The sequence below is a fragment of the Vidua macroura genome, chromosome 6 (assembly GCF_024509145.1).
Source record: "Vidua macroura isolate BioBank_ID:100142 chromosome 6, ASM2450914v1, whole genome shotgun sequence".
Lineage (NCBI taxonomy): Eukaryota > Metazoa > Chordata > Aves > Passeriformes > Viduidae > Vidua > Vidua macroura.
The window spans coordinates 15361471-15377967 of NC_071576.1; the positions used below are offsets into that span (position 1 = coordinate 15361471).

At 42.3% G+C, this 16497-nt stretch overlaps 1 protein-coding gene across 1 annotated transcript in view; it reads left to right on the forward strand.

Moving 5' to 3' along the window:
• The window catches only part of PRIMA1 (proline rich membrane anchor 1), a 49863-nt gene extending 35474 nt beyond the window's left edge, over positions 1-14389 (forward strand). The window contains exon 4 of the mRNA XM_053981518.1: positions 9999-14389. Within this exon, the coding sequence (XP_053837493.1) occupies positions 9999-10098 (100 nt within the window). The 3' untranslated portion in view covers positions 10099-14389. The remainder of the gene's footprint in view (positions 1-9998) is intronic.
• The last annotated feature ends 2108 nt before the right edge of the window (positions 14390-16497 follow it).

A 16497-nucleotide genomic window follows, 5' to 3' on the forward strand; every position in this document is an offset into this window, starting at 1 on the left:
TGGGTGAAAAGCCAAAGCTGTGGCTGTGGCATACCCAGCACAGTGTGTAGAGACATGTGAATAAACTTTCTGTCTGGATTACCTGGAGTATCTGAGCTTAGGACCTGCAAGAACCCAGCAGCAGCAGCCTGCAGTGCCTGGGTCAATATTTTTATGACTCAGAGAAAATTGTACCCATGGTAGTAGGGTGGGGGTGTAGATCCATATTCCAGCTCCTTATCACCCAGAAATTCCCTCTGCACAAAAATTAATCCCATGGAAACCTCCTTGCTGGCCTTATTGCCCCCTTTTGCTTTCCACAAAAGATTTGCAGCGCATTTTGAGTAAAAGCAATAAAGCCTAATTCTCCACTGGCTGAACAACTGCAGCTCCTGGTGAGTTTAGTTGGTTTTGAGGGTCCCAGGTGAAGGGAGATCACATCTCACACTCTCTCACCTTGTCCTGCTGTTTGCTGCCTACAGCTGCATTGTCCGGAGGGAAAAAGCACAGACAGGGTCCCCCTCTGCATATCTGACACTCATGGGGTGCACATCAACCACAGCCACACCTGAGCCCCTTGGACCTGTGCTGCCACTGTTTGAGGGGCTGCATGGTCTGATTTTTGCTACCTCTGTCCTTCTTTCTCCCCAACCCCTGTACTTAGTGCTCAATATTTATCGTGCTGCAGGGTTGCTAAGCAGCACACAGCTCCCTGCTCAGAGAGCCTTGCGGTGAAGGCGAGACACGCAGTAGGTCAGTGTGGGCAGAGCTGGGATGGGAGAAGATGGTATCTGCTGGGGTGGTCCCTCTCCACAGCACACTTACCTCACTCTCACTCCAGAGTCCCCTCCATCAGCAGGCACATGGTCACTCCCTCAGGTGTGGCTGGGCTGGAGAACGATGCTGCTGGTCTGTCCATCGTGGAGAGCCGTTGGATAATTAGCCGTGTCAGAGAACGTTCGTGGGGATGAGCGTCACGACACCTGTTCCCCAAGCTCATGGCAGATGATGGAGTGAACAGAGGGGTTATGATGTGTGTAAACAGGTGTATATAAAGAGTCTGAACCAAGCTGTGTGAGAGGTAGGAGTGGGAAAATAGGGGAAATAGTTCCTCATTCCAGCCTTTGAATGAGGCCATGAAAAGAGGACTCACATGGAGAAACTGTGCTGCCTTTAATGTCTGCTTTTCGAGGCAGTGGCATGAAACCTTTATGAAAGATGTTAATACTCCCAAATAGCTGGAACTGTAGTTTCTTCCCTTCACTTGCTCTGAGCCCTAAGAAGCCAGTGTAGAGACTGGCTAAACTCAAATTCTTCCTGAGAAATTGTCCCCAGTTACAATTGTCTAAAGCTGCATAAAACCAAATCTTTGCATAGACATCAAAGTGACTAGGTCTTGCTGGTTTCTCTGCCTCTTCATGGACTTGCCCCATTGCACACTTGGAGCATGGGAAGGCTGGGACCATCCTGTGCAGTCCATGGACATTGTGTTTGCATTTATCCTGCAAAGAGCTGGGTCTGGCTGTGAAGACTCTCCATTGTGAGTGGAGAAAGCCAGAAGCAGCTGCATGAAAAATCAGTGGTCTCAGTCTGGTTGAAGGCAGAGACAGATTGCCTCAAATGCAAAGTGATCTAGATAGCTGCAAAGGTCAGTTAATTTTATGAGTTTTAATTTTCTTCTCAGTTCCTTGCATTTATTTGTGTTGCAGACACTCTTCTTTCAAAGACATTTCTGTAACAGAAGATCTGCAGAGAATTTTTGCTCATCTTGACAGCAATTTATCATACAGTTAAATAATGTTGTGAAATTATATTTAAATTATTCTGTGAAATAGCAGTAGCTTCATTCTTCATTCTTCCATCATTCAAGTTGTTGCCTATGTTCGACAGTGATTAAATGGCAAGGTAGTTATCTGCATTCAGCAAAATATCTGGACACAAAGTAGCATAATTTGGGGAATGGAAAAGTCCATTGCCTAAAATGCCAGTATCTACAGTCACTTGACTGATGAGGGGCATACTGTCCTTGAGAGAGAGCAAGAGAGCAGGGAAGAGCAGCCCTTGATCATCTCCTCTCTCTGTCCCTTATATTTCAACCCCACATTTTTCTAGTACTGATGCCCACCCTGACCCAGAGCACAGGCATGAACAGACATTCATTTTGCAAACATGATAGGGAATTCCTGTTTCTTCCTGCTCCACTTTCCCTTCCAATGTGGACATGTTTTTGTAAGGACACAAATATTTCTAATATTTCTCCAGTTTTCTTAGTTAATGTTTGTTAAGCACTTTGAGGATAACAAGCATTGAATAGTTGTTCAATCCATTCTGGAAAGTCTAGAGAATTTTAAAGAACTAAGAGAGAGATACAGGTTTGGGCTTCCAGTGGTTTTATTGTATTACAGAGTGGCAGATAAGTTTGTTGCCCTCATGCCAGCACTTGTGAGAACATGTATGTCTCAATTTTGTGGGGACAGATCATGCCTAATGCAGTAGAGTTACAAATAATCCCATTTTTCTGGTGGAGCATACATATTTGCAATCCCAGGCTGATTCTGCAATCCTTAGCAGAGCATGAAGCACCATGAACTGAGCTCCATGACTGTGCCTTAGGTGCCTGCACTGCTCTGCAACAGGACAGGTCTTTGAGGAGCAGGTGTACCCAGCTCATCCCCAAAGGGCACTGACAGTGCATAGTCCACTGCCAGGCATGGCAATGGCTGTGACCATGCTCCAGACATGCTTTGTTCAAAGTGCCTTTATTTCATGCATTTGATGCCTTTTTAATTTTTTAAATTTTTTTTTATCTTGTTTAATAGCTTTTTGCCCATATAAAAAGCTGGCATTATGAGTTCATTTTTTTACATTAGTCCCATTCATTTTTCTCCTTTTATAATCAAAACATATTGACAGCGTATTCTACACTGAGAACACCCGATGGGTAATGTCAGCTGTAATATCCCTCCAGTCAATAAAACCTTTTAAAGATCATTAGAGGGAATGCAAAGAATGGGTTATTATGTGAGGGGTCACTGAAAGTACTTTTATCAATTATGTCAGTTAATTGTCCAGCATTGTAATAATAAAGCTGCTTCTCTTCCTTAAGATTGGTTTCATGTAGGAGCATAATTCTGAAGTTAGCTTAATTGAAGACTTAGTAGGAAATGGGATTGCATCCATCACCTTTGTCTCCCAGGGACAGATCTTCTTCCTGTGTAACATCAGAACAAATCCTCTTCAAGTCCAACAAAGTCTGTGGAATTACTCTGACTTTGCGCTGCTGAAAATAAATGGAGACTAAATTCCACGTCTTAAATTTCACATGTGGCTCCGCAATCTGCTGTAATTACTTGCACTCTGAACAGTCCAAATCCTCCCTTTAGACATACCCAGAGTGACTGCAGCAGGCTGAGAGAGGTGCACTTCTGCAGAAAGAGATCTGCCGCCCCATGCTTTGCAGCCCGAGTGCACCAGCTCAGGGAGCCTCTTAAGTGCTGATGAATGGCTGCCAAGCAGTATGGATTTTTTTTTCCATGAGAGAAACACTCAGCAAAGGCTCAATCCATGCACAAAGAAGGGAATTTGAGTGTGAACCATCCCAAAACCGAAATCGCCCACATGCCAGCAGGGCTTAAATATAGTCCAGAAACTGGTCAGCTAAAATTGGCTGTGAGGCAGAGCCAAGTTATCTGTGAATTGCAGCTAACAATTCAAAACACTCACGTGAACAGTCTGAAAAGAAGAAGCTCTCCTTGGGAGTTGATATTTTGGAGCTATGTCAAGCTATCCTGCAACAAGATTTGCAGAGCTGTGAAAGAGACTTTCTCCTTTTGCATAATTGTCCTAGCACTATGCAGAGCACTTGCACAGATCTTCTCCCCCTCTCCACACAAGACAGAAAGAAAAGGTCTGAAGATGTTAAAAATTGTATGATTACTTGCTCTTGTAAATATTATTTATCATCTGACCACTGGTTCAGTTTGGCTAAGATTGAAGTACTCAAAGATCTCTAGGGAAAGAATGGCCTTTTCTGATTCATAAAAGACTTCTTATTTATTTTCATAAGGAGCAATGTAGCTTGAGGAAGGAGAATTCCATCAAATGTCTAAAACTGAAAATAACCCAATATACATAGTCCTTTCAAGTGCTGCAGGTAATATCATCCAAGATACCTATAACACTTCCTAGTTTGGAAGAGTAAGTAAAAAAATCGTGTGTTGGGATAAAAAATAATAAACACTGGGACAAGACAGTTTGTTGGTCTTTTAGATGCTTGACTATCTAACTAACCTAAGTGGAGATGGAAATATGGGGGATACATGTAAAAGCCTTGGGAGACAAACACTGAGCTGTAATGAGTGTGTTGCTAAAAGTTGTCCAGATGGAGCTGCTTTTTATTATAACAGTAAAACATTTGCTTTGTATGTGGGAGGCAGTAGAGCCAGTAACCTCTTCCTACGAGTAATGAATAGTGTACTGCCTGTTTTCTGGACAGATAGATGGTCCACATATGGCCATTAGCTAATTTAATAGAGAAAAACCAAGGTTCCAGAGAATTTTCATCATTTGGGTTTCTTCTTTGACTTCTGTCTTTACATTGTCAAATAAAATATATCCAGACTGATTTTTTTTTTCTTGTGTCTCTGAAACAGTGAAAGGTAAAAGTCAGAATGTGACTCCTTCCATGATTCTGAAGATTTTCAGAGAAGTGTCGTCCTCCTCCAACATGAGCCCCATTTATTTAAGCCATAGCACCAGGCTGGCCAGCGAGGCTGGTTGTGTGTGGCTGCACATAAATTCATTGCCTCTGTCCCTGAAAGCAACTGCTGTCAATGCACTGAGCTCCTCTAGCAGGAGTCCTGTTCACAAACCAGTCCTAAAAAGCAACTTCTCTTGTCCCACCACTTGCTCTCATGGACAGTGATTCACCTCTGATGACTGATGGCCAGCATGAATCAAACAGTTTGATGAACGCCCCCAGTACTGAGATGTAAACAGCCTCCATTCATTTTCTTTATGTTCTTATAAACATTCAGATTATGCAGAGTGATGGTCTAGTAATTGAATAACATGACAAAATGTGTTCTTCCATTCCTATATGCTAAATAAGGACGTATTTGAAGTGTGACTGTAGCTCACACATCATCATGTCTGGGCTTCCAGCAATGAAGTCTAGCCTGGAGCTCTCAGCAGAGCTGCCACAGGTACTGCTAGCATCCTGACCCTGGAGATGAAGCTGAGTGAAAATAAACTACCCTGAAAATAAAATACCCTGATTCTTGGACAACTTTTTTTTAACCCAAAAAGATGCCACTGCAGCTGATCTCTACTGATATATAGGTGGCTCGGATATTTCTGGGTATTTCTATTTACATATCCCCTGAGGATAGACCAATCCTATGAAATGGGTGTGTTGTATGAGACCCAATTTTATTGAAAGTTATTATCTTTTGTGTGTTGATAGCTAATAAAATATGGTTATGGAGAAGAGCTTCGAGATCACTGCACATATAAGTGAAATAGCTCTCTCATTTGCCTTCTCCTTTCAGCCACTTTGCCCCAGGGATCAGCAGGCGCACACTCAACCCAGCACATGCCAGCACCAGAAATGGGGCTGCCAAATGGAGCTGCCCAGAGAACTTTGTTCAGAAGTGAAACAGCAATGAGAAGAGAGTCAAGCTCTTTACATGTTTCTAAAGGCAACTTCCTGAGAGGCACTGAAAACATGAAGGGATTCTTGGCATGGGCACCCCTTACATTGGCACAGATACAATTGTGCAAAGACAGTACAGAGATGCCTCATAGCTTTCACCTTTGGTAGAATCTCTGCCCATTGATACTGATACCCATACAGTGCAATCTTTCATGTATATACATATATATAGAGAGATTTTTGCAGTTGGTTTTTAGAATTTAGAATTTTATACCACTGCTCAGCAAAGAGTGAAGTTTCACTTTGAGCTTCTGAGTACTGGTCATCCCCTCCAGCAATGCATACCAAAAAAACAGTCTTTCCTCCTCTAACTATACCTGAAAAGAAGAATGACCCTCTATTCCTGTTTGGGAAGAAATAGGATATGTATTTCCCCAGAGAATAATCCAGGGCAGCAAATCCCCAACTGGAGCCAGGTATCTCCTGGCAGTGCTGAGTCAGGTATGGGAACCCCAGAAGGAGGTGAATTTGAGATCCTGTCATGTTTCTGCTGCCAGCCCAAGGTCACCCCTTCCTAGCTTAATTGGATATCCTTGGAACACAGCCTTCCCAGATGCTGGACTGCATGCACTGGCACTCAACAGAGACATTGCTATGGAGGTAGTTAGAAACAGGTTTGCAACACTCAGGCTGTCTTATGAAATCAGGTTTTATTCTAAACTCTCATCCCTTTCAAGCATGAAGCACCTGGAAGTGTATGAAATGTGGATTGCACTGAGAGTTTTAAACTCTCTTGCAGCTTACTGTTCTGGACAAAACTTCTGTTCCCATGTCAAAGTGATCATATTCTTCACAAAGCTCTATTAAGTCTATAATGAGGCATGATAAAGTCATGATTAAATTTATAGTCTACTCTGGTTTTACTTGATTTTGTCTGAGTAGTCATAGACAGAGATTTTCTGAAGTGTGTACAAATGGGACAGGAGGTGAAGCCCTCTCCTAGTACTCTATCACATAATTGCCTTACAAACAGAAGGTCTATGCCAAATTTACACAGTAGCCAAAGCTGGCAAGAAGGGTTTTGGCAAATACACAAACTAAGTTTTGTGACTAGACATAATAAAGGGCCAAAAACTGTTTCCTCTAAAAAATTTTCTAAACGTAGAACGTAAAAACTGTGTTTGAATGTGCATTCAGTACATTGACCTTTATCCAGGACTCTGCAGAGGATTGGTACAAGCCAATGTGAGAAGCCAGTATGAAATTCTTTGATAAATAAGATGTATAATGTGATCAGAACCTCATCTGAAATTTTAGCTTGACATGTGAAATACACTATTAAATACCCTATGTTTGATGCTTTCTTGATTTTAGGACTCGCACAAGTTAATGCATGCATGGTGGAGAGGTCATTATGGACTCTGAGGCATCATTTCAGGCGTGTGCTAAGCTGTACAGAGTTGCATGGCCAGACTTTCATTCACAGATGTTTGGCATGAAGACCCAATTTGTTTGCTAAACAATGTATAGCAAATTATACTGTAAAACAGTGCAAACCACTTATTAGTGAAAAGCCTGTTTCGCCTGCCATCAAGTGAGTATGTCAGAGATATGAACAGTTCCCTACTCGTTTCCTCACTAATTTGAAACATCCCTTTAACCAGTGAAGAGCAACCCTGGAAAGGAAATGCATAAAAGTGCGTCCATAGCTTACCATCTGAAAGGGGGCTTAGAATATTACACTTTGGAAGATCATGCACAATTTGGCTTATTAGGCAGAAAAGAGGATAAAAGGGTTCCCCTTGGTGTGCAAGAAACTTTGCATGCTTGGATCTCAACAGTCAACAAAAACTGGAGTGAAAAGAGTTAGTGGCACAGAGCTAGTGGCACACAGAGAGCCAATGCCCTAATGTAAGAGGGAACTTGAAAAATCACAACAAGCCAAAATGACCTTGTATATCTAAATACATGGGCCAATTTAATCACAGTGACAAGTGCATACCAGTGTGCCAAGCCAGTGATTTAAATGGTGTAACTGGGGCAAGTCTCACTCCAAATCCCTGCCTGTTGTGCATTTGAAAACAAATTGAGAGAAGGAGTTAAACAGAACAGTCTCCAAGCTTGAACTTTTGCATCTAACAATAGTCTTTTCATTGAGACTCAAAAAAATAAGTGCTCTGTTTTGCTAGCAGTAACCCTGAACAATTGATAAGGCAGAACCAGAACTTTGATAAAATCTCCATTCCCCTATTTGCAAGCTCTGAAAAAATAATCTTCCATTGTGTGCAAGTGCCAGTGGTGTGATATCCCTGGCAACCTGTCTAGCAGGGTCTGCAGAGAGCTGTCACAATCAGAGGAGAGCCTCCAATCCACCCAGGTCTGTGCTGGGACACCAGCCTGGGGAGGGGAAAGTGCAAATTTCAGGACAACTGAAGCAGTGCATCTTAAAGTCACTACTATAAAACAAAAAAATGTAGATTAAAATGAGAGGAAGACATTTTTTTAACATAAAGAAAGACAAGGAAGTCTAGACAGGGAAAGAAAATGGAACTGGAAAGGTGCAGAAACGTAGGAGACCAAAGAAAGAAGGAGTAAATAGGAGAAAAAAAGCAAGTAAAAGTGGCCAAAATGTCTTCATTTTTAAAATATTGATAGGTTTGGAACTGGGAGAAAAGAAAAACAAAAGATTTTTTGAAAGAAGCAAAGATGTTTAGACAGCCACACCATTTATCCTGCCCTGAAAAAAAAAAATAAGCACTGCCATCAGATTCTCCATTCTTCCTGTCAGGGATGTGCTGTGGTGGATGTGTGCTCTCAGTGTCACAGAAGAAAGACCCACATGACCTCGTTTCAGATGCAGACAGGCACTGCATGTTGAGCACTGAAAAACAGTTCATCAGATCCCTTAGTCTCCTTAACTCTTAGTCTCCCCTTCCATTTCCGTTCTCTAATAGCTGCAATCATGACTAATATTAACAAGCTTTAACTCTTACCATGTAAACAGACACAAAATATCACAATCAGAAGTATTTTCTTTGTGATTACAAGCAAATAAATTTACCTACCTCTACTCATTCTCCATAAATCTTTCATTAATACTTTGCTGAAATTAAATATAATTAACAATTTTTTGCTAATTTCTGTTTGTTTTGTTAAACATTGACAAGAAAAATAGCACAAACTGACTGTTGTAATCCATGTATCTGGTCCTCTTTTTGCCCTCAGCAACACCTTAAACTCAAGACACTCATGTCTGAAATATCTATGTAGAAAGTACAAAGCTTTTTTCCTCCTACTATGTTTAGAGCTTCAAGTTAAGCCACTTTTGAGAAAGGAAGTTGTGGGGGGCAGTTACAAGATAGAGCATGGTCTGTCACAGGACTTCAGCTCAGGTCTCCCTTTTCAGAGTAACTATAAAATCCTAAAGAAATTGTTTTGCTCTGTGATGTACAGATGCTTGATAGCTTTCTGCACTTGTTGAGAATTTCTTGCATTTTCTCAGAATTAACACGTGATCCTGGACTGTGTTAGCAAATTGTAGGAGTGGCCACTAAACAAAACAAGAAGGTGATGGTGCTGGAAGTCTGGTAGGTCACAGCAGGCACCATGTTTCAGTCACTAGCTCAGACACCTAGAACACAGACACCTGTATCTGGGCTAGCAGACTAGCCTGCCTTTACTGACAGTGCAGGGAAACACAAATGCCTTGGGCACAGAGCATCTGACATCTTTTGTGTGTCCACTTTAAGCTGTACTGAATCATGTTTTATAAGTACATATTTTTTCCCACTGGCTGTGGAGATTGTCTGGGGTGGTCACCACAGGTGTACATATGTGCACTGGTCAGATGAGTCCACTCCTTGTGACTGAACACGGTGGTGTTCTGATGACCGGTGAGGGACTTGGGTCCTTGGTGGATACAACTGTCATCATCCCAGTTTGAATGATATGACACTTTGAGGAGAAGGATCATGACTGCCCCAAGGCAGAGCCCAGCCCAGCACCCAGCCCTGCATCCCAGCCTGTGTTCCGGAGATGAAGGTGGCAGTGGAGGACATTCCTTCCAGCAGCCTTCATCTCATGGGCCAGGGACACCTGTGTCCATTAACAGACTAGCATGGGGACACCAAAAGCACATCATGACACCTTAGGATCAGACCTGTCACCTTCCAGGTGGACTATGATGCTTGACAAAATTAGCTGCTGCTTTGGCCTGTGTTCAGAAAGGGAAAAATAGACAGTTCAGTATTATGATGTACCTTACATGTCCTCACTTTCAATCTGTATTGACAAAGAAGATGCTGATCTCTGTTCTTTCTTCTCTCCCTTCCCTGCCTGTACGTCACCAAACCTGGGATCACCCAAGGAAACCAATGAGAAAAGAAGAGAACGGAACCAGTCGGTCGGAATATGCAATGACCTCCTCCCAGAACAACAAAACAGTTGATAACAATGCGGTCGTATAATCCCCGAAACCCCGCCAAGGCGCAGGAGGTGGTAAACTTTCAAAGCACACACACAGAGTATGCAAGGTGGGTGAAATGAGGCAACGAAGGGAGCTCTGTGGCCAAGGACTTCATTTCAGAAACAGCGTGCGCATCGGTGATCCAGAAGAGAAAAACAGGCTGCTCTCCAGGCTTGCTGCTACTCCAAGGGAGGATAAACTCACCCACCTGGGCTGCCCAGAGAAAAGGCCTCACAACGGCCTAAGCACTGCATGCTGCATCCCATGAAAGCCATGTTGCGATGCCTCCTGCTTCTTCTTCTTCTTCTTCCTCTCTTTCCCTACTTTTATGTTTGAATTGAGTGTCAGAAAAATCTTCTGAGGAGAGGGTGATCTGCCAGAGTGGCAGTAGTTTATCACAGATGGGTCAGAGGGAGGTGTCTCCCTCTAAATGAGAGGTGTCTCCATCTAAATGGTAAGAGATGTCACCTATGTGCTTCTCCAGCCTGCACTGTTTCATATGCTGATGCTTTGCTCTTTTCATTCTTACTGTTTTGTTATTAAAAAGGGAACAAAGGTTTCTGTTAAGCAATCAAGCAAAATGGGCCTGAAATTGTGACTTCTCCCAGGATATTTATCTGTGGTCTGGTGACTATGCAGTTTTCATGGCTGAAGGCTTTTCAGACAGAAGAAATCAAAGTGTAAGATTTTAGCAATTAGCATTGCTATTGAAAGAGATGTTATTAAGATGTGCTTTAAACATTATTACTTCATAATCACCCTCCTTTTTTGCACCACACTTTTATTTTATCTTTAAAAATGTTCCTTTGTGAAATTCCACGTTTCTCTAGGTTTGCATCACAGTGATTCCCCAGGGAAACTCTTACAGGAAAGATACTGTTTACATCTTGGTGTGAGTGTTTGGGCAGGATTGTGTTGAAAGGACTAGCAGCCCTTTGAAATTCTCTTCATTCACTGGTTAGTCTTGTTCCCTCAAAGTGTTAAGTCTCCTGAACTGATGCACTTAGGACATTGCAGGTCTGGCTTGTAGGACCACTTTTGAGGGTCTGGTAGCTGGTTGTGCCACATGACCTCGGTCTCTGCCTCTCCTTAGCTGAGGCTGACGGTGGTGCCAAGTTCAGTGTACAGTTCAGTATACTTTCCATGACATGGATTGCAGACTATTTAAAGTAAAGCTGAAGCTACCCAAATTCATTTCACACAGGATCTCAGGTCAGACTCAGTAAGCAGCCCTTAGGATAAAGGTGATGAGACAAGTTGAGATGCTGGTCTTTCCCTACCTCCTGGAAACTTTCCTTTGTGTCATATCTCCACATGTATGTCTCCATTTACCTCTGTGCTGAAAGTAGTGATGCAGTCAAAGACAAATTTACACCCTGGCATCTTGTCTAGACATAAAACTTTGGTACCACTCAGTCTCCACGTCTGTGGGTAACTCCCAGGCACCGATGCAGTCTCGCTCCGGGACCTGGCTGCCCCCCAGCTGTGTTGTCCCTCAGTACTGCAACACACCAATACTTTCAGTTTTGTATAAGGATGTGCCTGAACTGCAGACCTGGATTTTGAGCACATTCCAGCCTGTGGGTAATCTATTCCTGGGATGCAGAATTTGGCGTGATGGTGGAGGAAGACGATGTTCTGCAGATCTTCCCAAAACAAAGCTCTGGGATGTTCAAATCAGCAGTCTCAGCTCAGGCCCATCTGCAGTTTTTCAATTACCTATCAAACAATAGGGTGTATGTAAATATAAGTACCTTTTCAATTATAAAATGAAATGCTGCTATATATTGCTCTTGAGAAATTTATGTAGTTATTCATTTAGCTTTTTAGTCTGTCATCGCTATGTAGAACTTTAACTGTATAAAATTATTTTTTAAAGTTAGAGTTTCTTGGGAAGTGAATGCAATTGCAAAAGTGAAAGGAGGCAAGTAACCCTTTGCCCATGAGTATGATCATTCCCGCCACATTAATACTGTGTGCAAGACACAGTGATATATTCTTAGATCCAAAGTGGGATTAAAATTACAGAATTTACAATTTGAGTGTAGTATCCCAAATGTTGATTGCCTAAAGCACTTAGCCCCTAAATACTATAATAAAAAATATTGCAAGTATATTTCTAGAATATTTTTAACATTTATTTTGGTGTAGTTACCTATGTTTGCCTTTCTTTTTTTTACTCCAGTTGTTTCAGCCTAAATGTGGAAACATGGCATAGTTTGAGACTGGTTGCATGTTCATCTGAGAATATAAAGTATGAATGCAGATAAGTTTAGCATAATATGGGCTCAGGATTAGCACTTTTTCCTAAAGGTTGTCAATTTATTTGTTTCCTAATACAGCTTTAAAGGCATGTTCTGTAAGGTCAAAATCACAAAAAGGATTTGTAGGTCATTATGTCCATCAAAATATGTCTGTTTTTGCAAAAAAGAGATGGTCACTAAACTGTCTGATTTTCAGTTATATCAGCAGTAAAATGTCCTCACTAGAGAAGACCCTGGTGCATGACACAACCTACAAGCAAACCCAGCCCAAGCCCCATAAAGACTCTTCAGGAGAACATAAACTTTAAAAACTCTTGGAGAGTGGAGAGGCATTGCAAGACACAGCAAATGCTGCCTAGGATCTATTTCCAACTCTGCCACTGATCTGCTGTTTACTAGCAAGTAATTTTGCCTCTCTGTGCCTCAGTTTACCCGTCTGTATAATCACAATAAAAGTAGGTACCAGCTCTGCAGCAGCATTTTGAGAGAAGTACACATAGCTTATTTGCTAGGTGGATATACACTATCGTTATATGCAACACGCTGATAAATGTATCAGGCACGTAATTGCCATAATAGTTCTTGAGTAAACATTCCTCATGTGCTTTTGTAATGCATTGGCCACAGAAAAGCAGCAGCAGAAGGGCTGAGAGCTGCTCTTCTGCTTGCCCAGACCCTTTGCTCTCAGCCTTCACATCGCAGCATGGCAGGGAGACGTGGGGAATCTTGCATGGGGTAGTTTTGCCTTTAGCTTCCTGCCCAAGTACAGTTGGCAACATTGCACCAAAGTGATCTTGAGAAAGGCACCAGGGAAAGTACTGGAATCAGATGTAACTCTTCAGAAAAGGGAGGCTAGACAGGGGATGTCACTGAGGAATGATTTCTGAGGCTTGCTGATAGGATTCAAGGTTGTGTTTAATACTCTACAGACTACTTGCAAAGCTTATATAAGAGAGGCTTCTGTGCTTCCTAATTGTGCTATAATTAAATGCAGAGGGAAAGGAATAGGCCAGATACACTTCACTCAGCAGTGATCCTGGATCTGGGGAACTGGCAACCCAAAATGCATCTTGACAAGCATTTTGAGTTCCTTTTTAGCCACTAAAATATTAGGGATAGAAAGCACCTGCCTAGCTCCATTCACAAATTAGTCAGATCCCCAGCAGGTGTGAAGGTGGCCAGTTTGGGCACAGAAGGTACTTGCTGTGCTCTGGCCACCACCAGTCAAACTCAGCAAACTGCTGCCCTCAATCTGAGGAAGAGCAACAGCTCCAAATCTCTTCTCAAGGATCACCACTAGCAGGGAATGCGCCTTAAGGGCCCGAGCTGCAAAGTGTTGAGTTTCCTCGTTCCTCACAAGACAGGAAGGTGGAGCTGAAGCCCCAGCCCTGCTGCCCTTCCTGCCCCACACCTGACACAGCGGTGTGCCCAGGGAAGCATTTCTGCCTTGGACAGATGCTGCAAAAACAGACATGGAAAGAAAGGGGAAAGTTCTACGAAGTATAAAATATAAATATATTGATATATATCTATACAGAGACCTGATTGTCCAGTCTTGCATGCCGTATGGTCACAGCACTTGCTCCAACCAGGTCATGACCATAGATGCTGCCAAGCAATGGAGAATCAGGCCTATGGTAGATATGTATTTACAATACTCCCTGCACCTGTACAAACAAAAATATATTATTTTAAACTGCAAAATAGTGTGTTTAAATCAATGCATGAATGTAAATATTCTAAGATCTGCCTTCTTGACTGTGTACCACATGTACAGATGAAAACAAATATTGTTTATAGGAAATCTGTATCAGTGGTTAAATGACTAAAGAGAAAAAAATATCAGACTTAATGTTGTCATGTTTCTCAAACAAGCCATTAATGTATATTTAGTATTTAAGGATATTGCTCAATAAGTATGTTCTGTACCAAAAACTGTGTTGCATATACAGATTGTGCAGTACCCTATTTTAAAGAGGCACCATAATTAATTTTTATTTTAAATAAAAATGTACTTGTAAAAACTTAGCTGTGTCCTGTTGACTATGTAGCTGAGAGCATTGAATGGGGGAATGGCTGTAGTGCCTCTTCAGGCACTTCTCTTGTTACCCAAATTTACCAGACATGCTTGAGCACTTCCTGTTGTGGTTCTGGAGGAGCTCATGGCTGCTGCTTGTGTGTGTTTCCGGGCAGGTCCTGGTTCTGTCTCACCTAACCCTGCAGTTCTTGTCCCAGATATGTGCACTGCTGGTGGTGCATAAACAAAAGGATTACAATCATGCATTCCTGCAGCCCCCCAAAGCTCATTAAACCCTTTCTCTCATGCTGAGGGGCTGCAAGTTTCATATACTCTAGTTTTAGAGTGATTTCTTCACCTTTCACATAATACTACATATCTTTATTTATTTTGGTACAAGAGATAATGTTCACAATATTCAAGAGATAATGTTAATTTATATTCTAACTCCCTGGATGTGTTTTACCCTCCTTTTCCACTCAAGAACAATAGCAGTTTATGGAGCAGTCCTTCAACAGATGGACACTGACACACTGTAGCCAAACCTGGGTGCTTTGGCTGGGATTCCCCTCCCAGTTCTGTGCTTTACAGGTGAAGAGCACAGCCTCTGTGAGGCTCTCTGAAGCCAAGGGGCTGCCACAGCCTGCACTCCTCCTTCACAGCAGGGCTCCTCCTTCCCCAGCCACAGCGGGAGGCTGAAGTAATTCCCCAGGGACTGCCAGGTACCTGGTGAGGTCAGCTAACACCTGCCATGGGAGGGGAGGATTTTATTTAAATTTTGGTTGCCTTTAGTTCCCAAGACATTATTCCCTAACAGTTTTTGCTGGTGCCTTAGGAATTATTTGATGTCCCAGTTTGGGAAAAGATCTTAAATAAGACAGAGCAGCAGTAATCATCTAGCATGGTGGGAACATGAAGGGTCTGAAGCACAAGTCTTATGAGGAGCAGCTGAAGGAGCTGGGAACGTTTAGTTTGGAGAAAAAGAGGATCAGGGAAAACCTTATCTGTCTCTACAAGTATCTGAAAGGAGGTTCTAGCAAGATGGAGGTCAGTTTCTACTGATAACAAGTGATAGGACAAAGGAGATGGCTTCAAGTTGCACTAGGGGGAATTTTAGATCAGATATTAGGAAAAACTTCTACCTTTAAAGAGTTGTCAAGCATTGGAAGAGGCTGCCCAGGGAAGTGGTAGAGTCAGTAAACCTGGACTTATTTAAATAAGACACATAGATGTGGCATCAGGGGACATGGTTTAGTGGTGAATGTGATGGTGCTGGATAAGTGTTTGGACTTGATGATCGTAGAGGCCTTTTCCAACCTGAACAATTCTATGAGTCTATGATGCTAAGTGGTTGGGGGTCAGTTTAATGAATTTCAGCAATAACCATTATGCCATAGACTACAGTATCCGTCAGGTTTAAATATTAGACAGGTTTTGCAGAAGAAAACTTCCACATTAAAATCTCTATGCGACCACTGAGAAAGAAAACGCCTCTGGAAGGCACTGACCCCTGCTTCAGGCATAAAAACTGTTAGATCAACATCCTTACCTCCAGTCTGCAGAGGAAGAAAAATGTCACTTTGGAGAGCAGGGCACACCCTGGTGTGGTCCCTCAAGTCCTACTAACACTATCAGCCCCAAATTCACTGCTGTTTGGCTGAGCTCTTGTCTTGCTTAAGTGATCATGAGGTGGTCACAACAAGCAATGGGAGGATTGGATGCAAATCTGATTAGACTAGAGTACAGTGAAAGAGCTCCAAACCTGAAACCAGGGTTATGTCTTGAGCACAGCTGAAAACCTTGCTAAATAATATGAGGTGCAGCAGCTTCGCTGTGCTGAAGAAGCTGATGTTGCCTGATGTGCTCTTCCTTCACCATCCCATCACTGTGAACCCGTGTTATGATAGCCAGAGAGAAATTAGATTACTGGGGTTTAATGTCATTTGGAGAGGGGGCAAGAAATTATAATGAGAGAGATGTATATTCTGTAATACTGGTAATATAAAATCATGAAGTGCTTTTCACTGGTTTCATCTGGGCACGTGTTGCCAAGGTCTACATCTTTTTAAAAGATGCCCAGTACAATTATTTCCAAATCAGAACTTTCTCCATTTCTGAA